The following is a 27,565-nucleotide window of genomic DNA, read 5'->3' as shown; positions in this document are numbered from 1 at the left end:
GGCTCCAGACACAGCTGTACAGGAAGTCGGCAGATCGCCCCTTCGTGCAGCAGGATGCGCCAATATATCTTTAGATATATCGGGCATTGGCTGTGTTGCACAGCTGACACAATACATCTGTAAACGACGCCGTTCACAGATATATATCGCTCATACACACTGGCCAATGGTGCATCGATAGATTGGCCAGTGTGTATGCACCTTTTGCCTTATAAATCTTTTGTCATGCGGTTAAACAGACAAGTGCTATTATTCAGAAATTGGGAATAAATTCTACCCTTATACCTATGAATATCACCAATTGATGCACCAAATAAATGTCATCCTTGTAAATGCTGCCCATACACGGTGCGATGCGTACTGTGCATTCTGAACTAGATTGCATCAAACGGCGCATTGCCTCGCACAGTACAAATCTTCCCGAGTATGGTGTACCTTAGTGCAAGCTGTAATTACATACACATAAAGCCCATAGATTTATGTTTTATATACTGTATACTAATACATCTATGGTAGAATTATAATACAGGTTGAGAATCCCTTATCCAAAATGCTCGGAACCACAAGTATTTTGGGTAAGGGATTTTTGAATATTTTTCTTTTCATACTTACCTGGTCCCCTGATGGTCCCCCGATGTCCACGGTGTCCCCTGATGTCCACCGGAATCCTCTTCAGTGGCATCCCCGGTCCCAAGGATGCATTGCAATGCATCCTTGGAACCGGGGATGTGGCTGAAGAGGATTCCAATGGCCGCCGAGGCCCCAGGGGATAGGGTGACCAACTTATCCCTTTAATTCGGGACACATATTAATTACACAGGTTCTGTGACTGGTTTTAAACTGCCACACCTCAAGACTCCATTTCACCTGGTTTTAAACTGCCACAGAACCTGTGTAATTAATATGTGTCCCGGATTAAAGGGATGAGTTGGTCACCCTACCATAGGGTTACCACCTAGTCCCTTTAATTCCGGACACATATTAATGACACAGGTTCTGTGGCTGGCTGACTTCAAGACTCCACTTCACCTGATTTTAAACTACCACAGGACCTGTGTAATTAACATGTGTCCGGAATTAAAGGGACTAGGTGGTAACCCTACCCTACCAGGGGACATGGTAAATATGAACACAGGTTGGGAAGGGGGGTGGGGGATGGGGCTAAATATTGTGAAAAACCACGGTTTTCAAAATATTTTGGTTTTTGGATATATACGGATATGTTTATAATAGTTATATGCGAAAAAAATATTGTAGTGCAATTTAAATTTAAGTATTTTAATATGTTGGGTGAACAGTGTTAGAATTAAACACTTACAGAAATATTTGTAATACATTATTGGGGTATATATATATGAAAGCTTGGAGAGAGATAACATTTTGAAAGATAAAGTACTAGCTAATCAGCTTCTACCATACATGTTACAGGCTGTGTTTGGACTTTGAACTTTACCTCTCTGCAAGCTATGATAAATACTTCACTAAATTGTATTTGAAATGTATTCCTCAAATGACAACTAATCATTATAAAGAATAAAAACAACACTTTGCTGATTACAGGTTTGCTTAAGGAGCTGCAACTTTTTATTGCTGACAAAAACAGGCAAGTGTGACATCATATGGTTTCTGAAAAGGCCTAGAGCTGGAACTGGCTGTATCAATCAGATGCAAAGTTGTTACATATTCCTGCAATGTTTTCCAGATCCTCCCATTATTCTGTTGCAATTACCTGTGTGGAATAAGTGACATGCTGTTTAAAAAAACACACACCCTTCTCAATTAAGTTAATCAGCGCAGGTAATTACAGTAATAGATTACATGGGAAGTTTGAGAGTACCTTTTGCAAAAGGTATAGGCAGTGGTTCCCAAATTCAATCCTCAAGGCAACCTAATGGCTCTGGTTTCCAGGATATAGATGCTTAAGCACAGGTGGTTTCATTAGTATCTCAGTCACTTTTATTTAACCATATGTGCTGAAGCTTGGGTTCTCTTAAAACCTGGATGGTCAGGATCTATTGAAGAGTCTGGAAATGTGCCTTATATTTCTTTAAGAGGTGATTATGTACCATATATAAACTTAATTGATGAACCTGGATTAAGATATCCTCTAGGATACAAAAAAAAATGGCTGCATCTGAAATTGTAAGTGGAACATTAGTTGTTAGTTAAACTTGAAATAAGGATAAAAACTAATATAATACACACACATATATATGTGGAGATGATGTATATAGAATTGATGACTTACCACCTACAAGTGGATATAGCAATATGTCTATGTTACTGAATGGTTTCTTTGAGATTCTGTATGTTGTTGCTTACTCCATGTATAGTAAGTTACAGGTTTAGGGGAATTTTTACTAAGCAATATATTTTCAACACTCACATTTAGCTGAGTTTGCCAGATTTAAAAGGGCAATAACATTTAATGCAAACCAAACCTGACTTTGCATTCACTACTGTTTCCCTTTTGAATATGGTAGGTAAAATCTTTAACAATCCTGTTTTGAAAAGCCGATTTTCATTAAGTAACCATAGTTCCAACAAGCATGTATCATCATTTAGCAATCCGTATACTGTTAACCAGCTAAGGTATGGGAAGGCATGCTGATTAGCCTATAATAAAGGGTTGAGTTATCTTATGTTTTTAAATACACCCTATCATTACACTATGAAGACTACAAGACCAAAAAATGGGTTCTAGCAAACTTTAGATTTAAAGAGAAAGCTTTGATAGAGTTCTATAGGATTTGCTCAGCTACTAAACTCTGTTTGCAATAGAATAGAACAAATTGGTTTCTGTAGCCCAGACATTCGTGACCTTGGTCCTCAAAGCACACTATAGCTGGGTATATTCTTGTACGATACGCTCTACGAGAGCTATTGTAAATGTGGTATCGCCGGAGCTCCTAGGCATATAAGCAGTGGTGTATTTATAATAGGTGCGATGCACACAGGCCCTGGAGTCCCAAGGGGCCCCACACCACACAGGGCGGTATTCAATGAGGCTGATTCGCCATGTTTTTATGGCGATTTTGTGCTGTAAGGCGAATTTTTGACTAAAACGGTGAATCACCCTATTCAATGACCAGATGGCGAATACATTTCAAGGTTTTTTTCGCCATGATTCACAGAGTAGCAATCGCTATCTTTTTATGGTGAAGTGGAAGGTGAACTTTTAAAATAAAGTGTTTTGTTTTTTACATTTGGTGTAAAAAAAAAATCAGGAATTTTATTCTGAGGGGCATGCGATTTTTATTCATGTGCTGTAAGCACATGAATATATATATTTAATTAAATATTAATTTAATTTTTTTTTTTTTTTTACACAAGCCAGCAGGGGGCCAGAACTGAGCCGCTCATTAGATATTCATATATTCACTGCACCCGATCATTACATATGCATGATCGGGTGTAGTGAATATACCCGGTCCCCTGCTGGCACCCCCGGGGGGCCCACCTCCCCCCCACAAACGTTCTGGGGCAGACAGGGAGACTTCCATCTCCCTGCCTGCCACCGCCCTCGGGCTCCCTGCGGCATCGCCGCAGGAGTTAAGATTCGCCAGTCAGGGGCAGTGAGCCCCTGACTCGTTGAATACTGGAGCCGGCGAGGCTCTGGAACGCAGCGAGCAGTGGCGAATGTGCAGCGAATCCTAAACGGGATTCGCTGCACGTCGTCAGTATTCTCATTGAATACTGCCCACAGTCTACACCCATTTTTTTTAAATGCTTACCATCTTGAGTCCAGCGGTGGAGACAGCAGTGCTGCAGAAACTGACAAAAATGCAGTTTTTACAGCAATCTGTGCATGCGTAATGGAGTCTGAGTGCTCAAGTGCCTAAATAGCACACTGTTGCTGGTGCAGAAATCACTCGGAAAATGGCCACTGCACATGCATAGTAGGGTCTGAGTGCTCTGATGCTCAGACTCTGCTACTCCTGGCAGAGAGAAGGGGGGCCTGGTCAGAGGAGGCTTCTCTTCTCTTAAAATGCCCCTGCATATAGGGGATACGGTCATATTGTCTACAGCATTTAGGTCGACATGGGGTCATTTGACTTTTATGAGTCGACATGTGCCGACAGGCGGTATTTCATGCCCTACCATCCACTAGGGCGTGGTGGGATGATAAAATAGCGAGGCACCGTGCCCGAAGCATGGCGAGTGCAGCGAGCCATGCTAGGGGACACGGTGCTATGTTGACTATATCGACACTTGAAGGGAAAAAAAAATGTCGACCTAACCCATGTTGACCTTCAGTCAGGTCAACCTAAATGCAAGTCGACCTAATGGTGTAGACCTAATGCTTGTAGACCTAAATGCAGTCTGACTAATGATCCCATTACGCATATAGTGAAAAAAAACGGAACAATGTCTGTTCCTCGCTGAAAAGTCAGTTGTTGAAGATCTATGCAAAATTTGACTGCAAGTACAGACAAAGGGAAGGGGGTATAGTGCGTACGCACTAGACCACAGGTGGCTAAACCAGTCCTCGAGATCTACCAACGATGCATGACTTTAAATCGCCTAGTTGGTGCACAGTCCTATTCAAACATGCTGCATTCATTCCTACTATAGATCCACAGGTTGCCTGAAAAACATGAAATGTTGGTAGATGTTGAGGCAGGGGTTCAAGCAGTGGCGTAACTACGAATTGGGCACCCCCCCGCCGTTAATGGGGGGCGCCCCCCGCCGGCAGCCTTACCTGTCTTGCTGGTCCCGTCCCGGCTCCCTTGCTAGCTTCATTCTTCTGCTAGTGAGACGGACCAACACAAAATGTCCGCCCCCCCATACAGCAGACAGTTTCAGAGAACTGTCTGCTATATGGGGCGGACATTTTATTGTGGTCCGTCTCACTAGCAGAAGAATGAAGCTAGCAAGGGAGCCGGGATGGGACCAGTGAAGTCAGGTAAGGCGGGCGGCAGATGGGCGGACGGGAGGGGGCTAACTATAGCACCACAGCTCCCCGGCGCCCACACATGCACAGCGCCCCCCCCCCCCCCCCCCCCCCGCGGCCGCGGGGTCTGCGGTGCTATAGTTACGCCTCTGGGTTAAAGTGTTTGTGTGTGTGTGTGTGTGTTGGAATGGAGTTCCACCACCTCTAATGGTGAGGTGGAACCAGTTCAACTTCCACGTTGGCCCTGATCAGTAATTGTCCCAGAAAAGCATTATACAGTAGTTTGCAGGGGGAGTGCCAAAACCCCTACCACAGGCCCTGGCTCTGCCTGAGTGGAGGGGTCCGCTCCAGGACCACTTTAAGCCCTGTGTTGAGGAATGGTTTGGACACCCCTGAACTAGACTACATGCACGATAATATAGTTCACATACCTGTACATATCATTTCAAAATATCTTGGTGTGTACGTACCTCAACAGTCCAGGTTTTATCCATGCTTGAGCACAGGTGACTTATTTAGTACATCAATTATTTTGATTTGACCATCTGTCATGCTAGTGTGTTGGGGACTAATGTTGTAATACCTGGTGTAGATGTTATATGAAACTTTATGGATATCTGTGTGGTGGTGACCGGTAACTAGGGGGTAGGGGGAACTGAGTTCACCTCTACCACAGCCCTGAACAGTGATTCCAACAGAAAAGCCTGTCCCAGCAGCTTCTTCTGGCACAGTGTATGTGATGTCATGCCATCACTGCCGCTGACGTGAAGAAGCGACAACTAAGGAACAGGCTCTGTGCTTCCTGAAGACAGGGTGAGGGGGCTGTAGGACTCAGAGGTGGGGAATCTGAGGAAGCTACACAGGGCATGGAGCTGCTGGAGTGACCTAGAAAGATGCATATAAGCAGCACAACTGTGAACATTGTGGGGGCACTACTGTGTTACTTAATATGAATCAAGGGCACTACATGTGGTGAAATGTGTATGATGGTGCTACTGTGTGTTGTAATTCTAATTGGTGTTACTATTGTGTGACCACACCACTTCCATTATCCCTGTATGGGAGGTAGGGACACTGGTCTAAGCTAATGAGTGTTAGGGGAAAGGAGTTCCACCACCTCTCCAGGACAACTTTAATCCCTGCCGGTAACCTACATTTGCTATATGAAATCTCTTTTCTCTAGGTAACTGTAAAGGGTCTCCAGCGGAGAGACAATGAGAAAAGGAAAAAGAAAAAGGAAGCCGTCGCTCTGGAACATGTAGAGAAACATAATCTTCAGAGCAGGTAATAGACGGGGCTAAATCATTTAACAGATGACAAAAAGATGCCACTAGGGGGAGTTATGGAAATGTTTTTACTGTTACTAGCAGAAGTAAATCTGCTACCTATATGCACGCTTACTTTAGAAAAAGCAGATCGGGGACACTGACTGTGGCCCCTATAAGCTCAGATGTGTACTGCTGTCTGAGAGGTGTCATAAAATGACTTAAATCCAAATGTAGGTGGAAGCAGTTAGTAAGGTATTCATTGGGTCAACATGGCTTATGGCGACACATGAAATAGGTTGACACGGTTAAGTTCGACAGGGTTGGAAGGTCAGTAGTGCACGCAGGGGGTTTCTGGGTACCCAGAACCCCCCCCCCCCCCCCAGGAGTCTAAGGGACCTAGGCTGAAAGCTGAGGGTCCCTGCTTTCCATGGGTACAAGAATTTAAAAAATCGGCCTTAGGGAACCGGAGATATCTGACTTCAAAGCAGTGGTCCCCATCCAAGCCTGTTAATTGCTCTTACCAGTCAGATATTTCAGGTTCTGTCTGACTCCTGAGGGTATATTCAAAAAGCTGGGACTCTCCCCCTTTGGACACTAGTAACTTGTCTCTACTGTTCCCAGATCAGCCTTCAAGCAGCTGGTTACTGCTCCAGCTCCTCACACCTGGTATGTAGTTTTATATTCTCGTTGGCAGATTGCTCTGTCTCCTGAAAACTCTGCTCCCCTAGTCCCCAATATCATTTGGTAGGTTGGATTCTCTAGTTTTTAATTCCATTAAAAGCTAAGAATCTATTTCCGGGAACTGGAGATATCTGCAGTCAAGCAAGCTGTCCCCCCACCAGAAAATTATGAATAATAAGCCCACTCCACTATACACCCCTCCTCTGCATATTAAATATCCTCTACCACCCTGGAAGTTAGGCATCAGGGCCCCCTTATGCAGCCCAATGCCCTCTTCTCCCACCATCTGTGCAGTAAAGGGGTAATTAGTGGAAAATACTTATCCAGGCCCTACATGCTGAGCGGTTGATATAATACCCCCTACCACCCGGGGGACATCAAAGCTACCCCTACCGCTGGAGGATCGGTAGGTGCCCCAATACATTGCTATGCCCAGGGGTCAACACTGCTGTTGACGACCCTGTGTGTGTGTGTATAATATTTTTATTATTTATATACATTTGGTCTATCTATAATACTTAAACTGACCCGGCATATACTGGGTTGTCCATCTCCGTGCTTTGCTCCGCCCCTCTGGAAACCCCCTTCTGAAAATCCTGCATTTGCCCCTGGGCTGGGTACATATTAGGCGATACACTGTACTATACAGACAGTGAGTGACAGGTAGGGGGCTGGCTATATATTAGGTGATATACTGTACTATACAGATAGTGAGTGACAGGTAGGAGGCTGGATATATCTATATATCTCTATCCTCGCCTAAAATAATAAAATTATTATAGATATAAGAGCTGACTGCCTTACTCATCTTGAAGTTGCAGCCCAGCAGAAGAACTAGAGTCGACCTCTCAACAGCAGCAGACGCTGCCTGCCCAGATCCCACCTCTCTGAACAGCCTTCTTCCGCGCTCAGTGACAGAGGCGCAGGCTGCTTACATTATCAGACAGCTGAGCCATTGCTCAACTGCCCTGTACCGCTATAGGGCGCTGGCGGCTCAGCTGTCAATCAGCGCGGCGGGGAGGGAGCAGAGCTCGGTGCTGGAGGGAGCAGAGCTCGGTGCTGCAGATCGGAAAAAAAATCTGATTTGTGCTGGGGAGGGGGTGGGAGTGCGGACCTGCTCTGAGAACATCCGGGCAGCTCACTGCCAGGCTGTAATTCTGACTACCTGGCTGGCGGTGGCCCGTGCCTCACGGCCTAGTGATAAATCCGGCCCTGCCCTTACTACTTGCCCACTACCTCGTTAGCTGCTATATTGCATGCAGAGAACCATGTCACCAGCCTCACCACTGCTTCGGCCAGACTGAAGAACCATAGGTTAACCCTAGGAGTTGCTGTTCCTCAATAGTGACTTGAGATGGCTCCACTGGGTGTCTGTCTTCTTGGCAGCTTCTCCTGTGATGATTGGTGGATACATAAACTAGAAACTCACAGCTGTGTATGCATTTGCATGCCAACCTGATTTATACTCTATGTGCAAATGCCCGGTTGCCATCCAGTGTCCCCCATGTAGCCACACGAGGCGATGAAGTTCAGTTGTGCACAGCCCATATTCAGGGCCGTCTTAACATTAGGAAGGGCCCCTGGGCAACCTAGTTCACTGGACCCCCCCCCCCCCAAATTAGTTTGCCCAGGAGCCCACAGTCACCTCCCCAACCCTCACCTCTCTGGCTCCGTGCAGCAGCCAGTCAGCTTCCGGCGGCCGGGGATCCGATCATCTTCGCTGGGGGATCCGGGCAGCAGGATCAGGGCAGCGGCGGTAGCTAGGAGCCTGCCCTGAAGTGGCAAAGCGCTATTAACTGGCGGGGCGGGAAGCGCTGTTGCATTTGAAAAGACTGGCCAGATGCTGATTGGCTGAATTCAGCCAATCAGCGTTCGGCCAGTCTTTTCAAATGCAGCAGCGCTTCCCGCCCCACCGGCAAATAGCGCTAATGGGAAAGATGGTGGCCGGGTGGCGGGGATCCGACCATCCTCGCTGGGGAAGGGGATCAGGGCGGCGGTGGCGGTAGCTAGGAGCCCGAAGCGGCGAAGCACTATTTGTCGGCGGGGGCGGGAAGCGCTGTTGCCTTTTCAAAGACTGGCCGGATGCTGATTGGCTGAATTCAGCCAATCAGCATTCAGCCAGTCATTTTAAATGCAGCAGCGCTTCTCGCCCCCCCTGCCGGCAAATAGCGCTTCGCCGCTTCGGGCTCCTAGCTACTGCCACCGATGCCCTGATCCCCCTGCCGGATCACCCAGTGAGGGTGATCAGAACCCCGGCACACGGACCACCGAAATTAAATTCACTGCTAGCTAGGAGGTGAAGCGCTATTTGCCGGCGGGGTGGGAAGCGCTGTTGCCTTTTCAAAGACTGGCCGGATGCTGATTTTCTGAATTCAGCCAATCAGCGTCCGGCCAGTCTATTCAAATGCAACAGCGCTTCCCGCCCCGCCGGCAAATAGAGCTTTGCCGAATCAGGCTTCTAGCTACCGCCACCGCCCTGATCCCCCTGCCCGGATCCCCCAGCGAGGGTGAGCGGATTCCCGGACCCCGGCCACCATCTTTCCCATTGGGCTGGGCCGGGGGCCCCTAGGTCCTAGGGCCCCCGGGCAACTACCCATCGTGCCCAATGGGAAAGACGGCACTGCCCATATTGGCCACAGATGCATAGAGATGAATATGTCTGACTTGGACAACATGCGCAGGGTGGTACATATGAGATACCGCTGCTTCAGGCCTTTTGTGGTTATAGAAAACAAGCCCCTTACTGGATTGCGTTTAATTGGGTTATGGTTTTGTGGTGCTGTAACCCTTTGAGTGCCAATGAATTTGTCAAATAGGTGTGAAAATTGCCAAGCAAACATCATAACGACCGTCAATGTTTACCTTATATAGGAAATATAATCTATTTTACACATTTGTTATTTGAATTGATATAACAAACCTGGCATTTTTAGCAGATATTTTAAACATCTCACAGATGTTTGTCTCAAAGGGTTAAAAAAAAATAACAAAACACATATGCCATTAAGCTGACTTGATAAAATGATGGTAACCTCCATTGTTATAGTGTTGGATGTCAGTAGGGTCACTTTGCACGGAGGGGTTTTAAACAGGCACGATTTATAAATCTGTTGGTTTAACTACCTGACATTATTGAATGAAGAGATGTAAGTAGAGGTGGCTAATGCATCACCTGGCCCAAGCTCTCCAAGCATGTGTCTGCACCAGGTGACGGGTAGCCATACCCATCCAGGGACACTGACGGGGTGGCTGGGCCCCACTATGGTTACCAGAGTGATGCCCTTATAAAAAAAAAAAAAAATGTTTGCACGTGCAGTGGGCACTACGGGTGGGTGTCGGGGAGGGATCAGGGAGGGATCAGGGCTGCAGCATCTGCCTGTCACCACAGCTTCCCTCACAGCACTGAGCAGCATTTCCTCAGCAGAAGAGAGAGGCTGTGCTGTGGCAGCCTTTCATTTCTCCCGACTGCCCGGCTCCCTGCAACAGGGGAGGGGGAGAGGGCCCTGGACCCTCCAGCAGGCCTGGGTAAAAAGTAGGGATGTTCACCGGCCACTTTTCGGGTTTTGGGTTCTGATTACCTTGAGGTTTTGGGTTCTAATGGGTTTTGGCAAAACACCTCCTAAGTCTTTTGTGTTTTGATTTTTTGGGTTCTGATTTTTTTTCTTAAAGCCTAAAAACTGCTAAAATCGCAGAATTTGGGTGGTTTTTTTTTTTTTTGCTCCTACGCTATATTAACCTCAATGACATTCATTTCCAGTCTATTCTGAACACCTCACAATATTGTTTTTAGGGGAAAAAGGTTGCACCGAGATAGCTGGATAACTATGCTAAGCCACACAAGTGTGCGGCACAAACACGTGGCTCATGTAAGAGTGGCACTGCAGCGGCAGACAGGATGGCAGTTTAAAAAAATAGGCCCAAAAAGACCCCTATCTGGCTTGATCGTGCACTGTTTACCATGTGCAGCCAAGGAGCGGTGTGTAACTGTTTTGATCACTTTAACATCCAACAAGACCCCTATCTCGCTTGATTGTGTGATTATGATTTATTAATGTAATCTGATTGTTTAATTTTGTGATTATTATTCATTTATTACCAGTCGTCTTAAATCATTGCCTAATGGGTGTAGGGGAGGGGGCTAATCAATTTTAAGGTGGCAGATGGAAAATGTAATGTAAACCATCACTAGTATTGGTTGCAGCAGTGGCAGTAACTGATGGACCCGGCTGTGCAGAGTCCTCTTCAGCTGTACTCGGCAGGTGTCGGCGGTTGCGCTCATACAAGGCATCATCAGACTGCACCACATAACTATTGGGACGCTCTGCTGGACGCTGCACCACTGCTGTTCTGTCAAAGCTTTGCTCAGTCTGTATGCGAACAGGTTGGCCTGGAGAAAGTGGTGGCAGGCGATTTGCCGATCTGTCGTAGGACACCTTGGAGCCTGCTCTGTGTCTGTTGATGCAATCACTCACTTGGGATTCGACTCTAGGCCGCAGGAGCTGTTTTGCCATGGGGAACACCGTGCGGGTGCAGTGGTAGTGCTGTACTGTGGGAGAAACTTGGCTAGGTAATTGGTCATCCCCAGTAAGCGCTGGAGTGCCAATTTGTCTGCTGGGAGGGGCATCTGCAGGATGGAAGAGACCTTGTTGGGGTTTGGCAGGACGCCCTTGTCGGTGAGGAGGTGGCCCACGTATGCCATCTCTGTGACTCTGAACCTGCACTTGTCAGGGTTGAGGTTGAGGGCGCGAGCCCGTTGGAGTACCTGGTGGAGGCATTGATCATGCTCCTCTCTGGTGCGGCCCCAGATGAGGATGCTGACCGCGATGATGTCACAGGGAGAGCCAGCGAACAGTTGCTCCATGCAGCGCTGGAAAACTTTGCTGCCCGTGATGATGCCATAGTGCATGCGGAGGAAGACGTAGCACCCACTAGGGGTCATGAAGGCAGTAAGCAAGGAAGAGGCTCTGTCCAGAGGGATCTGCCAAAACCCACACTTGGCATTCAGGGTGCTAAAGACAGTTGCACCTGGCATGTCAGCGATCACCTGCTCGATGGTGCAGAGTGTGTATCTGTTTTGGTCAGTTTAATATTTAATAAGACCCCTATCTCTCTTGATTGTGATTTTTTTTTAATTTCATTTGATTTTTAATTTTGTGATTATTCATTTATTATTTATTACCCTTCGTCTCGTCAATCATTGCCTAATGGGTGGAGGGGAGGGGGCTAATCAATGACTAGGTGGCAGCTGGAAGAGTTCTATCTGGCTGCAACTTCTGTAACTCTATTGATCGCTAGGGTGGATTCAGGTGATCTGGCTCGCTAGGCGGGTATTCCCTTTGCTCACTGCTTCACATGCGTCCCTCGTGAAGCGCGCTCTGTCGAGGAGGATGTCCTTTGCCGGTAGAAAAGTACTGATCTTCGCTCAAGGTGTTACGAGTAGCTGAACTCCCCTGCTACAACCTCAAAACAAGTACCAAGACCCCTATCTGGCTTGATTGTGCACTGTTTACGCAGTGCAGCCGAGGAGCAGTGGGCGATTGGTGCAGCAATCAGTTGTATGCATTGAAAAGACAAGTCCCTCATACAAATGACTCTCAGCAGTGGGCACCAGACCAGACAGGTAGATATGGCAGTATTAGGCAGTGAGCCCCAGACCACACAGGTACGGCAGTATTAGCCAGTGAGCCCCAAAACAGACAGTAGATACGGCAGTATTAGGCAGTGAGCCTCAGACCAGACAGGTAGATACGGCAGTATTAGGCAGTGAGCCCCAGACCACACAGGTACGGCAGTATTAGGCAGTGAGCCCCAGACCAGACGGTAGATACGGCAGTATTGGGCAGTGAGCCCCAAAACAGATGGTAGATACGGCAGTATTAGGCAGTGAGCCCCAGACCAGACAGATATGGCGGTACTCTTTACCTAGCACGGCGCCCACTATTTTGATCGTGGGCATCGCAGGTAAAAAAATCGCGGGCATCGACTGCACTAAAAATCGGGTGCGACGCGATAGACGCGATGCCCGCGATTTCCTATAGGGAACAATGTTAAATGTCTCAATTGACCCGATTTTACTGTTCAATGTCTCAATTGACCCGATTTTTCCATAGGAAACAATGTTAAATGGCCCACAGAGGCCAAATAGCCACCCTGAAGTGTGAAATGGCCCCCACAATTGTTAACGCCACCCCACGATCAACGTCAACCCGAAGCGTGGCGAGCGCAGCGGTACGCGTCCTACGACCTTTTTGATACCCCCACTATCCACGTCGGCGTGGAGTTGAGAATAGAATAGTGTGGCGAGCCCCGCGGATACCTTCACAGGTAAACGCGTCCCTTCGCGGGCTTCACAGGTATCCGCGTCCCCTCGCGGGGCGCGCTGCGCTCGCCACGCTTCGGGCTCGCGGGGCGCGCTCGCCACACTATTCTACTCTCAACTCCACGCCGACGTGGATAGTGGGGGTATGAAAAGGTCGTAGGACGCGTACCGCCGCCCCTCACGGGCTCGCTGCGCTCGCCACGCTTCGGGTTCACGTTGATCGTGGGGTGGCGTTAACAATTGTGGGGGCCATTTCACACTTCAGGGTGCCTGTTTGGCCTCTGTGGGCCATTTAACATTGTTTCCTATGGAAAAATCGGGTCAATTGAGGCATTTAACATTGTTCCCTATGGGAAATCGCGGGCATCGCGTCGGTCGCGTCGCACCCGATTTTTTAGTGCGATGGGCGCCGTGCTAAGTAAAGAGTACCGATATGGCAGTATTAGGCAGTGAGCCCCAGACCAGACAGGTAGATACGCCAGTATTAGGCAGTGAGCCCCAGACCAGACGGTAGATATGGCAGTACTAGGCACAAGACAGGTAGATAAGTCAGCAATACTAGTATTGTGCACCAGCAGAATTTATAATAATTGTATTATTAGGTACTGCTTGGCAGTGGCACACGTCAGTGCACAAGCAGCATGGAACTATTTTTTTACAGTCCCACACAACTCAAGTATTTTTTTTTTTTTTTTAATTAAATTAGATATAGCCGCCTAGTATGTACTTGTACTACTAGGTAGGTACACTTAGGCAGTAACACTGCCAGTGGCAACAGTGGACTGAGTAAATAATACTGGCAACCTCTATTCACAGTATTCAGTGCAGGCAGGCAGCACCAGTGGACTTTATATAATTCAATTAATTATTAATAATTTAGCAGCCTAGTAGGTAGAGAAAATAAACTACTAGGTAGGCAGGCAGGCAGTAGCACTGCCAGTGGTCACCACAAAAGGTAGTTATTATATTACACACCACCAGTAGCTTTATGCAGTGCACCAGCAGAATTTATATAATTAATTTTATTAGGTACTGCTTGGCAGTGGCACACGTCAGTGCACCAGCAGCATGGAATTATTTTTTACAGTCCCACAAAGCACAAGTATTATTTATTAATTAAATTAGATATAGCAGCCTAGTATGTACTAGGTAGGCAGTAGCACTGCCAGTGGCAACAGTGGACTGAGTAACTAAATAATACTGGCAGATTCAGTGCAGGCAGCACCAGTGGACTATATATATATATATATATATATATATATATATATATATATATATATATATATATATATATATATATATATATATATATATATATATATATATATATATATATAATTAATTATGAATATATAATATAATATTACAGGCACAGCACTAGAGGTAGGCCCCAGCACAGAGGAGACAGTAGTACTACAGGTACACAGTTAGACTGTTCTCCTAAGCAGAGAGGAGAACAGAGTACACAGCAGCACTGAGGGAGACAGCCCCAGCGAATAAAATAATTACCGCACAGAGAAGACCAGTAGTACTACAAGTACACAGTTAGACTACACAGCAGCACTGAGACAGCCCCAGCGATTTAAAAAAATATTGCGGTCAAGTTTAAGCCCCAGCAGCAGCACCAACACACCCTCTCCCAACCCACTACTAGACTGGAGTGAAGATGGCGGGCGTAGCAGCCGCTTTTAAAGCCTCGCGAAATCCGGAGCCGGGAGATGAGGTTCTGACCACGCGGACGGACCAGAGTCACGCGGGAATCTCCGAGCGCTGCTCGGAACCGGGCTTGGAATGATGACGTCCGTGGGGGCTCGGATCCCTGGAATCCGAGTCTGCACATCTCTAGTAAAAAGTACTGGCTCCCACCCCCCCCCCCCCCCCTCTCAATGCCACTACACTGACCTACAGCTGGTCACACCAGAGGCGGATTTAAACCTCACGGTGTCCAAGGCAAGACACCGGTTTGAGGCCCTCCTCAAACAATCCATAGCACTTTAATCTTGCTGCTGACTACAAGCGCCAAAGATGAAGTACCTTGGCACATGCAGGGTTTACCTATAAAGGCTCAGCTGCATGAACATCGGCATTGAGTACAAATCTTAATCCGGCTCTAGGTCTTATGGAAGTAGCTGTCTACCTTTGTCAAATGTAAAGTAAACTGGTTTCCCACATACAGTGGATGACACCATTTTCTGTGTCCAAACATTTTTTATATCCTATCAAAGAACATGAAAGGGACTTTGGGAGTGTGCGCTGGTCCATGTGATGTCATGACATCAGGCAGTAGTCATGCAATGCTCCTCTGGGAGTATTTTGAATGGCCAGGATATCTTTATGGGGCCCCTTGGGATGTGCTGGGCCCTAGGCAGGTGCAGTGGTTATTTGTGGTAAATCTGCCTTTGGGCCACACCCATTTGCATGGTATATTTACAAAGGACGTAGGCCCTTCCCTGTCCGTCCAGGCAGAAAGAGAATACACCCTTTGCTAAATTGTGAGAGAATTGTGTATGAATCGCTAATTGCTAGTCTATCGCAAATCCATATGCAATTCCCCAACCCTCAAGAGGTTTTTGCTGTCTGTGCAAATGTGAGTAACTGTGACGCTTAGAAACCTAGAATTTGACGGCAGATAAGAACCACTTGGCCCATTGTGCAGACTAGCCCCTTTTTTAAACATGTTACCTCAAACCATATTTGATCCTTATTTTTTTATAAGGATATCAATATGCCTATCCCAAGCATGTTAATGCTACTGTATTTGCCTCTACCACCTCTGATGGGAGGCTATTCCACTTATATACTACTCATTCTGAAGTAATTGTTCCTCAAATTTTCCCCCTTCCATAAATCTAGGACTGTAACAGGGCGGAAGTGGTCATTGCTGACATCACAGCCCTTCCTCTTATATACCTGGGCACGGCTGCATTTTTCAGAAACACCTGGAATATGGCAGGTTTCCACCCCCGATCTCTGGCTTCCTGTCAGTCACAGGACCAGATGCACTAAGCTTCAAAAGTGATAAAATGGAGAGTGATAAACAGCCAGCCAATCAGCTCCTACCTGACATGTCACAGACTGTGTTTGAAAAATGGCAGGCAGGTGCTGATTGGTTGGCTGTTTATCACTCTCCATTTTATCACTTTTGAAGCTTAGTGCATCTGGCCCAGAGTCTGGACAGTTTGTGTTTATGATCCATGTGCATTTTCTGACGCTAATCACCCTTGCACATACATTATGCGACATAGGATTAACATCTTCTATCTGATTTCCCCCCCCCCCCCCCACACCAGCCAAAAATAATAATATAACCGTAAAATACCATTAATAAAATTATATAACAGAAACACTCAAGACTCAGTGATTGCCATTCATTGGTTATTTATTTGTTTATTTATTAGAATGAAATCAATTAGGAAATGTATGGTGCCCATAACCTTCCATCTGAGGGGTGTCCCATGTATATAACATATAATCACACAATCATAAATAACCATAATATAAATAAAGACTCGGAGACCTGTATTTGGCAGAATAAAAGGTGGAATTTATTTGAAACACATAAAAAAATATTCAAATCTGTTTAAAATAAGTTTGGTGGCAAAGGGGTCTATTGGGGGGGAAGCAGTGAGAAGAGTGGAGGGAGGGAGGAGCCAGTACAGATGTTACCCATAGCAACCAATCGTTGTTCTCCCCTCTTTCCACTGCTTTGTGGATAGCTCCCAAAGCGTTAAAATTTAGTAAAATGGATGATCTGCCAAAAAAAAAAAATGTTTAATTGAATGCAAATTAGCTGAATAATGACAAGCTTCAGGGCCAATCAGAAGCAACATAAAGACACATGAGGGAAAAGGGGGTTGGGGAGACCAAGGATAACACAAGTAGAACTCGGCAAGAGTTGAAACCAAAATCCTGCTGAGGGACTGAAGAATTTGAATTGTTGCCAATTAGCCAAATTTCAATGAGCCAAATTAAGTCCGTCAGTTCAGGTAAAATCCCTTAAGACTTCTGCTGACAACAGCAGCAAGTAGCTAATCCCAGAGTAGGGTAGACAGGGGGAGACAAGACAACAAGGACATGACCAGTTAGTACTTACGTCCTTGGATTGCACCCCTGGATGTTTGGAGGCAATGATGTTCTTTATTTCCTCTAAAGATGAGGCTGGTGAAATCTGCTCAGGTCAAAACATCGGGCGCGGCACAGGGGGCAGATGCTGTTGATGTCTAGCCACTGTGTCAGGCATAAGACGTGGAAAACATGCCTGCAGGATGTGACCGCCACTTCCTCACCAATCCGAAACTGGGAGATGCAGATGGTGCAGGACTCTACAGCGCCTCCTTCTGTAAAGGTGTATCTCCTGTAGGATGGAAGGCAGGCAAGGATGACTGCTGGTCTCCGTGCTACCAAGGATGGTACTGCCGCTGCTGGTGGTCCTGAGAACGGTGGCGCTGCTGGGTGGTCTGCTGCAGATGGTACGCCTGAAGATGGTCTGCGGTGTCCAGATCGTAGCCAAGAGGTGTTCGGATATGGCCCAGTTCCAAATAACTGGGCCAGTTCCCTCCGGCTCATTGTTGATGGTAAATTGCACCAAAGGTGCACAAAAAAAAAAAAGAAAAAACACAGATGTTAATGTGCGCTGATCTCTCTGATCACTGATAATACCTGGATAAACTTGCTGTAAAAGCTGGCTCTCTCTAGGGGGTATTTTTTTTTCTTGCGCTCACCTCTGCTCCTGCTCAAATGCCAGTGAGAGGCCAGCACACTGAGGTTTTACACCTGGCCCATGTGGCATGCGGGCGGCAGTTGGAAATGGCAGTTGGTCTCTGTCCCATGCCTCGCATCATCTTCCCACTGATATTACACAGTAAAACATTTGGGAAATCGGTGAAAAGTGACAGATTAGTGCTCAGGAGTCACCACACCAAGGGCAGGGTGGTTTTTGGGCATGTGGACCCAGGTTTTTTAATCTGTCATTGCATCTGCCATCTCTTCACTGTTGTAACAGCTACCATTCCTGAGGAGCAAAAATATCTATCTATACTGTATTTCTACACATAGCCTATCTATCCTGCAACTGGCCATCGATAGTGCTAAACTATGCAATGGATGACCATTGATATTTTTACATATCGAAGGTCATCCATTGTGTTTGATTGATTGGCCAGTGGGGGCGGGGCTTCGCGGGTGTCGGAGCTATGCTCCGTGTCCCGGCGCTTTGAAAAAAAAACAGCTATCACATCGAGATGGCCATCCCTAATAAGTGTGTGTGTGTGTGTGTGTGTTGCTTCAGGTGGCACTCCTGGATGTCCAAACCATGATTTTCGTATATAAACTCCGGTGCCCTCCTAGGAGATGGTCACTGCTTACCACTCAATACAATGCTGCCCCACACACCGCCTGTTGTCTAGTTTTTTGCATCCAAGTGTCGACGCCAGATATCTATCTATCTATCTATCTATGTATCATCTATCATCTATCTATCCTCTTTGCGGCCAGAGCTTGCGCTATGGAACTTACGTATCTTAACCCGCACCACCCTGGGTCCACACCACCATCTATTAAGGGCCCCATACATCAGCAATTAATTGTGACAATTTTCAGATATGGAGATGATTGCCACAATTAATTTTAGATGTGTGGGCTCCCCCTTTTGGCAATCCTAATCAAAATCTCCAATAGATTGCTTAATCAGGTTTTTAAACATGTTTAATAATCTGGTATTATCTGCAGATCTTATGTGTGGGCATTCCCAATTCGTCTTCATCTATTTACATTATGAACAGCTGAAATGACAATCGATCGGGCAATTTCCAGATATGAAGATGCAATCTTTAGATGGAAAAATCTGCCGATCACTGAAATAAATCTGTAATGTGTGGGCAAAGTCAGATTGTAAAATCCATTTATCTGGCCAAAAAATCCCTATATCTGGAAATCCATAAATTGTGATTGCTGATGTATGGGGCCCATTACTTTTAGTAAAGTTGTGGCGAGCCCGCAAGGGGACGATGATGCTATTCTGAAAACGGCTAATGTAACTGGCATAAGCTGTGGCTGCGAAGATGAGGAAGTCCAACAATTCTGTCCTTAAGAATCTTCTGTCTTTCGAGAATGTGGTGAATGACAATGTTTGACGACAATAGTGGTGGTGGTGGGCTCTGATTTCTGTTCAATATATGGCTGTCTATGAGGTTTATGTCTGTGTGCTATGTATGATAGACAATGATATCTGTGTATAATCTTTAGGTGCAGTAGGTATTCTGACGTGAAATATATTAGCAATGCAACCTTAGCTTTTTTATTTTATTTTGTTACTAACACATTTGTATAGGTGCCATCATTGTAATGTTAATGGTGTTTTACTTATACCATATTTCTACAGTTAATGCACTGAGATCTCTATGAGCAACAAATGTATCAAGCAGCTGCATGAATCATTTGCTTATTTCTTTTGTCATACAGTAGCCGACATTTTCACCCTGCCAGATGTACTAAGCTTGATAACGTGCAGAGTGAGAATGTAACGGCCAATCAGTTTCTAAATGCCATGATACAGACTGTGTTTGAAAAATGAAAGCTAGGAGCTGGTTGGTTGGAGGTTTATACCTCTCCACTTTATCACTTTTCAGAGCTTAGTACATTTTTTTTAATGAAGGAGGTGTTCATAAATGATTATGCAAATGCCGGGGGGGGTGCCTTAAATCAGGGATGGGGAACTTTGGCACTCCATCTGTTGCTGAACTACACATCCCAGCATGCAATGCTACATGTTTTGCTATTGGCCATGTTAACTTAAGCAAAAGCATTCTGGGAAGTGTAGTTCAACAGCTGGAGGGCCGAAGGTTCCCCATCCCTGCCTTAAATTGTGACAATAGTTGGTATACTGTATAATATGATCAATATAGCTGCCACCACATCATGCAGTGTTCCAGCTTCTTCTACCACATTTACTGTATGTGTGGATCTGAGCCCTCAAACATCAGACTGGATCAGAGAGCAGCTGCCAGGAGGAAGAGATTGTGAACTTATGCTGCTTTCCCACTGCAGACCCGTTTTAGTTTACAGGTAATCTTAAATGGTATTTAGCATTCCCACTGCAGCAGATTACAGTTTCAAATGCCATTTAAGTACCATTCCCATTGCAGGTAAAACGTTTTAGCTCTTCAAAACGTTTAGTGCCTGTGACAATGGGTCAGGCCTGTCTTTCCTTATAGATAGATAGATAGATAGATAGATAGATAGATAGATAGATAGATAGATAGATACAGGAACTCAACACTCTCCATAATGAACTAACTCACCTTAGTATACAATTAATCAAATAAATAATGGGGTTTTAGTTCATGAATTGATCAATGCATTTAAGCTTGCAGCCCATCGCCAAGGGACCCCATTTCACTGCAAGTCCTACACTAGTGTAGGACTTGCAGTGAAATAGGGTCCCTTGGCGATGGGCTGCAAGCTTAAATGCATTGATCAATTCATGAACTAAAACCCCATTATTTATTTGATTAATTGTATACTAAGGTGAGTTAGTTCATTATGGAGAGTGAGTTCCTGTATCTGTATTTATTAGAGCATGTGGTCACAGGCCACTTTCACCCCAACCTGGGAATGGCGAGTGCTGTTTGCACCCCATTCGCAGGGATGGCGAGTGTTGTGGTACTCTGTGTGTGTGTGTGTGTGTGTGTGTGTGTGTGTGTGTGTATATATAGATAGATAGATATCAACAAGGATAGACAGGCAGCTTGGAGGGGGTAGAGGGGGGAAGCTGTCCCCATGTGCTGCGGGAGGAGGGGGGTCCCTGCTGCTGCTAAGGGGAGAGGGGGTACCTGTCAGCCTGACACGGCGCTGCCGCTGCTGTATCTCCCCCCCCGGCGGCCGGTCCTTGCGGCGTATGTACAGTCAGTGTCGGCGGTCCCTCTGGCGCAGGGGAAATAAGTACTATTTCCCCTGCGCCAGAGGGACCGCCGACACTGACTGTACATCCGCCGCAAGAACCGGCCGCCGGGGGGGAGATACAGCAGCGGCCGCCGGGGGGGAGATACAGCAGCGCCGTGTCAGGCTGACAGGTACCCCCTCTCCCCTCAGCAGCAGCAGGGACCCCCCTCCTCCCGCAGCACCTGGGCACATCTTGCCCAGCGCTGCACGCTGTGGACCCGCTGCGGGTGCCTGCACCCGCAGCGGGACCATGTACACCGCCATTTACACAGGACCCGTGTAAAAGGGGTATAACAGGACGGGGGCGAGGGGGAGGGGGGGGCAGCGGGGCGTACCGTCGGGCTGAAAGTGGTTAATCTTTCAGCCCGGCAGCGTACACACACGGAGATGATTGCTGAAAAAAATCAGCAATCATTTCTACCGTTTAAAGATGCATTCCCATTGCATCTTAAACGGTAGATTACCGTGCAAAACCCTGCTCTGAAAACGGGTTGAAATACCGTTTAACTTTAAACGGTATTTCAACTCTGGCGCTTTCCCACTGCAGCCTTAAACGGTATTTTGCCCTCAAAAATCGGCAAAATACCGTTTTAAGGCTGCAGTGGGAAAGGGGCATGTGAAAGCACTGGTTCTATTATGTTTGTGTATTTATTTATTATTATGTTTAACCTTTTCCTGACTACTTATTGTATTTAAATGTTTGAAAGAGCTTATACTATAGACCACGGGTGTCAAACACAAGGCCCACGGGCCAAATCCGGCCCGCCAGACCTCATCATGTGGCCCACGCAGCCGCCGCCACCCACCCCCGCCTTGCGCCGATTACATTACTGCGGGAAGCCATCACAGTGTGAGTGTCACATCACATTCAGTGACACTCACATGACGACTCGAGACTGAGAGACATACCTAACAACGTGAGGAAGCCGGGTGACAGTCATTCCGCCGCGGCGCTCGCTGGGAGGAGGAGGGAGGCAGGACCGTGGATACAGACTTGTTAGTGTCACTGTGTTGTGCTGGCTCCTCCAGCGGGCAGCGGCTACGGCGCTGCCATGTGTGACACACGCCCACCTGACAGCAGTGCCAGTGACACCGTGACGTGCATGCTGCTGCAGCTGCCTGTCGGACTTGGACACCGGCCCGGTGGTGAGCTGCCTCCTGCCTGTGGTGCCGTGCTGCGCAGCAGTGGCATCAGTTGGTTCAGTATATTTACTGTAAGTTCAGCAGTGGGGTGGGCACAGTTGTGTTGTCTCTAAGAAGGAATTTGTCAGAGTGAACTAGAATAAGGCCCTAAGACAGGTGCTTCACCACAGATGATAGTAATCATAAATTAAGAGGAAAGCCCAGGAATAGAGCATTCTGCCCCTAGACTAGAGGAAAGGGTCATGTTGGTAGGTATGCTTTAACATCCACATTAGCATGTAATATTTCTTTAGCATTAATGTAAAATAAATGGTAAATTTTAAATATAAAATCAAATCAAAGCTATTTGCTAGCTGTTTGCTAGCTTTTTAGAGAAACGTTACCCTCAGTCCAAAGTCCACAATCATAACGTAGCAGTATAAACAGTGTATGGGGCAGATGTATTAAGCCTGGAGAAGGGGATAAAGCATACCTCCCAACATGCCCCTCTCCAGGAGAAAGAGAATGCTCTATTCGTGGACTTTCCTCTTGATGATTGCCATCATCTGTTGTGGAACACCTTTCTTATCCATTATTAACCTGTTGAAAACAGGTGATGGCAATCATAAAATAAGAGGGAAGTCCAGAAACAGAGCATTCTATCCCTCCTGGAATGGGTCATGTTGGGAGGTATGGATTAAGAAGTGATAAAGCAGTGAAAAGTGCAAGGTGATAATGCACTGGTCAATAATTATGGATTTAACAGGAGCTGACTGTCTGGTACCTTATCACCCTGCACTTTTCACTGCTTTATCACTTCTTTATCCCTTCTTCACACTTAGTACATCTGCTCCTATGTACAGTAGCAAGTGTCCCTGTTAGAGTGAAGTGGTCGAGCACACCAAAAAAGAATACACAGATGGCATTTACTGTCCATTCCTCCAACTAGAGTACATACCTAAAAGATATCTGTCGAATCTATCTGTTGGGAACAAATATTTGTAAGGTATGAGAGCAAAGAACAATCATCAATCAACTATTTGCTCCCAAACATTGGAAAACAGACAAAAACAATTGTTTCCAGAAATTTGTTATATCAATACAGAAGATGTAATGAATGATGAATGACCACTGTCTGTTTTCCAGTGTTTGGGAGGAAAAGGTTGATTGTTATATGCCCTCATACATTACCAGATTTAATTCCCACCAGACAGATTGGACAGATATCTTTTAGGTGTGTAACCTATTTAGCCCTCAGCACCAAGCCAGTTGCTAAGACACACCAGGTAATTTACATTTTCAGATGATAAACAAACAAACTCTCTTCTTCTGCACAATATGACCAGCAAGAGAAAACAACCTTTCACAGGGTACTGATGTTGCAGGTGTGGCCAAGTACTTCTGTGCAATAGAGGCCAGCCTGCTGTGTGAGCCTACATGTTTGGACCACCACTCTAACGGACAGGACTCTGTACTGATGGTGGGCTCCCTCTGGTATGGCATCCACCCCTCTGTTATGGGGCTGCAGTAGCATCCTCCCCTGATGTACCCCTCTGGTATGGCATCCACCCCTCTGTTATGGGGCTGCAGTAACATCCTCCCCTGATGTACCCCTCTGGTATGGCATCCACCCCTCTGTTATGGGGCTGCAGTAGCATCCTCCCCTCATGTACCCCTCTGGTATGGCATCCTCCCCTCATGTTACCCCTCTGGTATGGGCCTGCAGTGACATCCTCCCCTCATGTAGACTACACAGCGTTCTTGCTCACATTCATAATGACCCCCTTTATACTAGTCATGTAATTACAGCCTTCTCTTGAGGCAAACTCACGGTGGTATGATGATGTAGCCCTTTTGGATATTCAGTGTCTTTCCTTATGCACCTGGGGATCTTCTCCCTCCTCCTATCTGGCAGCCCCTCTGCTGTTACATGCACGGGGACCTCTGCAGTGTTATCCTGGCGTCTTCCAAGTGCAGCAGCAGCACATGCACGTGGACCTCTGCACCGGTATCCTGGCGTCTTCCAAGTGCGGCAGCACATGCAAGGGGATGTCGGCAGTGGTATCCTGGCATCTTCTAAATGCTGCAGCACACTCGCGGGGACCACGGCAGACACGTCCTGGCATCCTCCAAGTGCCGATGCGCGCGGACCTCGGCTGCTGTGTCTTGGCGCGAAAATCTGGCGTCCTCCCAGTGCCGATGCGCATGCGCGCGGACCTCGGCTGCTGTGTCGGCGCGAAAATGCGCTGTTCTTCCGGGTCTGAGATCAGCCCGATCACGTGACGTACGAGTTAACGCGTTAATGAAATTATCGGCGTTAACATATTTTTGCGTTAACGCGATATTAACGCGTTAATCTGCCCACCACTAATATATATATATATATATATATATATATATATATATATATATATTTCTCTATCAGACGTGCTTACAGGCGGTATTTGATGCCCTACCATCCACTAGGAAGGACAATAAAATATTGTGAGGGAACGCAGTACGCTTTGACGGTGTACATGTCAACAAATGTGTAACCTCTGCATGATATGGGTTAGGTAAAAATCAGGATGATTGCTAGACTCCCCAGGGAGACATGGAGATTGCTACTATTTCAGGGAGTCTCCTGCTGGAGGGTAGGCAACTATGCCCATATGGGCAGAAGCGATGGTAACAATATATTTTGTGTCCCATTCTATGCATTTAGTACCCGTCCTATTCTGCAGTGCGTTCTTTAGAGCATATAACCGGGGATCAAACTGAGTAGCTCAGTGAGGCTGGTAAAGGGTTAAGCTCTAATCGTGGTTTTTTTTTTTTTCTTGCTGTGGAACCCACTGCACTAAGTTATTTGGGAGAATGATCTGTGGACTCCATATTCTCACAATATCTATAAATTTTATATGGCATCTGACAGGAGGGTGCAAGAAAGATGATAGATGTGGGGGAACTGGAGAGATGCAGAAAGATGGTACAGAAGACACAAGGGGGGGGGGATGATGCTGGTGAGACACAAGAACTTAAATGAGAGATTCTGCAATATAAAGGGAATGAGGGCTCTGCAGCTGGCATTGTCCTATGGAGGCGGATTGAGGAATGTGATGATTATAAGACTGTCCTGCTGAAGTCTGAGGTGTGTTTTTTACATTCCGAAGAAGTACAGGTTAATACAATGGAAGCTAAATGGGGCAATCTGTAGTAGAAAAGAAATGTTTTAATGCTCACATAAAAAGCAAATGTTGGCGTTTCGGTCCATAACAGACCTTTCTGAAAACAAACATTGCGGTATCTACGCAATAAACAGGTATTGTTCAGCAGCATATTTATTGCACTTATATGCTGATCTAGCATTGGGTACCCTGAAACATCTGCACGTGCACCACTGAGTTTGTATTTTGTCTTAAACAGTTATTGGCAGTGGTGGTGACAGCAGCTCTTCTCAACCCAGCACATGCTGCAGAGTGGCCGGGCAGGTGTTTAAACGACTTCACATTTTTTATTTTTATTATATTTTGAAGCTGGCCATACACTAGTACGATTTTTGGCCAATTTTGACCTGATTCTCACGGATCTGGCTAAGAAATCAAATGAAAAGGGGCCAAATCGCATGTGTTTGACATCTGAGTTGATGCATATTGGATAGAATCCGGAGATAGGATCTGCTGCACATAAGATAAAGCACAATTGCAGGCATCCGTGCACATCGTGGTTGTGTTATATCACATCCAATTTCCCTTGAACTACACCAGCAGCTTAGGAGTCCTACAAATTGCACAGTACCAAATTGGATGGAAGGACTACCGGGAAGCTGCCGGGAAATTCAGCTAAAATTGGATGTAACTTGTGCCCAGACAACTCTTTGGCTTATCGCATTAATTAACAAAGTTTTTTTTAAAGTTGCAATTTGTGTCCCATCAAGAACATGGTTTTAGGAAATCATCCCTGTGGTGACTTTTTCCAACCGGGAACCTAAAGCGGATTGCAAAAGGTTAATCAAAATAGTGGCTTTCACATTAGGTCTGTATTTGTTTATAGCAAATGCTGTCCCAGTATTTACCTCTCGCGAATTTGAAATTCCATTGAATTAATCTCTCCTCTCTTCAGATGGGCCCTATGGTTCTTCAAAAATGTGAAAAGTCAACCATGGCAGTGTAACCTGCGCCTTGTTACAACGTTCAACACTGTGGAAGACTTCTGGGCGTGAGTATAGCAGACTTGCCTACATACTGTTGATCCTGCTGCTTCAGTGAAATAAATTGTATAAAGTTTTTAGTTTTCAATATAACCCTGGTAGAAGCAGTGTAATGGTGTGTACACCCTGGCCGATATATCGGCCGTTTAATTTAACAGCTGATATATCAGTACACACTGGCCGATGGTGCACTGATATAAGTGATCGATCTGTGAACAGCCAACATATCTCTATCTATCCTCTGTGTGTACAGGCGATCCTCTGACCGCCATATAGCCACGACAGGAGCCAACTGTGATCGACAGCTCAGTAGGCAGGCCCATTTGTGATGTCGGTCCCGACTGATCGGGCTGCATGTATGGAGAACATGTTGCCCGATCCATCTGTAGAAATATCTGCAGATATATCTATTAGTGTGTACCCAGCTTAAGTCTTCGGCACCACCATCTTGGCAATAGCATACTCTGCACTTTGCACTTCCTTATAATGTATCGCAGGTGTAGGCTACCTTTTGGGGCTAGTGTTCGAGAACTGCAGAATAGTTTCCCCTCCCTCCCTAGAGATTCTGCTTTCACTCCCATTCCCTTTACTCACAGATTAGACCTATTTGAAGTCTCCAAGCCAAAAATTCCTTGTGTGGTCTTCATAACCGGTGCAGCCTTGGCTTCCGGTATGTGAATCCTGACCCATTTAGTGGGGAATTCAATTCAAGGTGAAAGATTTGCTGTGGATTTTGGCAATTACTTCAAAAGTAAGCCCTAAGCCCCGTACACACAGGGGAGATGTATTGCTTAGCAATATATTGCTCAGTTTCTCCTTTTCATCAGTGACCAGAGATGGTCGCTGATGAAAGGGAACCTCTGCCGGCGGTGCCGCAAAGGTAATCAGCACTGAAGGTAATAGAACACTGAAAAAGCCACATCCACATGAGGGGATCTTAACTCCAGGATATCCTCCAGGTGGTAGCTGGGTAGTGCTTACCGGGTAAGACCAAACCACTCTGTGGCACCTGTCACCGACCCACTTCTGCTCTGGCCAAACATTTATTAAGCGGACAGCCATTGGTAGAGTAACTGAACTGCCGGCACATTCAATCATGACTCTTGAATGGCTGCTGGTCGATTGGGTGACTAACCATGTCGCTGCCACCAGGTCAT

At 46.3% G+C, this 27,565-nt stretch overlaps 1 protein-coding gene across 1 annotated transcript in view; it reads left to right on the top strand.

Annotated features, from left to right (window-relative positions):
• The first annotated feature begins 2,005 nt into the window (after window positions 1–2,005).
• EIF4E1B (eukaryotic translation initiation factor 4E family member 1B) overlaps window positions 2,006–27,565 on the top strand; it is a 34,557-nt gene continuing 8,997 nt past the window's right edge. Inside the window, exons 1-3 of the mRNA XM_083179640.1 lie at window positions 2,006–2,142; window positions 6,078–6,178; window positions 26,321–26,416. Of these exons, the coding sequence (XP_083035766.1) occupies window positions 2,125–2,142; window positions 6,078–6,178; window positions 26,321–26,416 (215 nt within the window). The 5' untranslated portion in view covers window positions 2,006–2,124. The remainder of the gene's footprint in view (window positions 2,143–6,077; window positions 6,179–26,320; window positions 26,417–27,565) is intronic.

Source organism: Crinia signifera, chromosome 4 (assembly GCF_055691185.1).
Source record: "Crinia signifera chromosome 4, ASM5569118v1, whole genome shotgun sequence".
In the NCBI taxonomy this organism is placed as follows: domain Eukaryota; kingdom Metazoa; phylum Chordata; class Amphibia; order Anura; family Myobatrachidae; genus Crinia; species Crinia signifera.
This window is presented reverse-complemented; position numbering and strand designations above follow the sequence as displayed.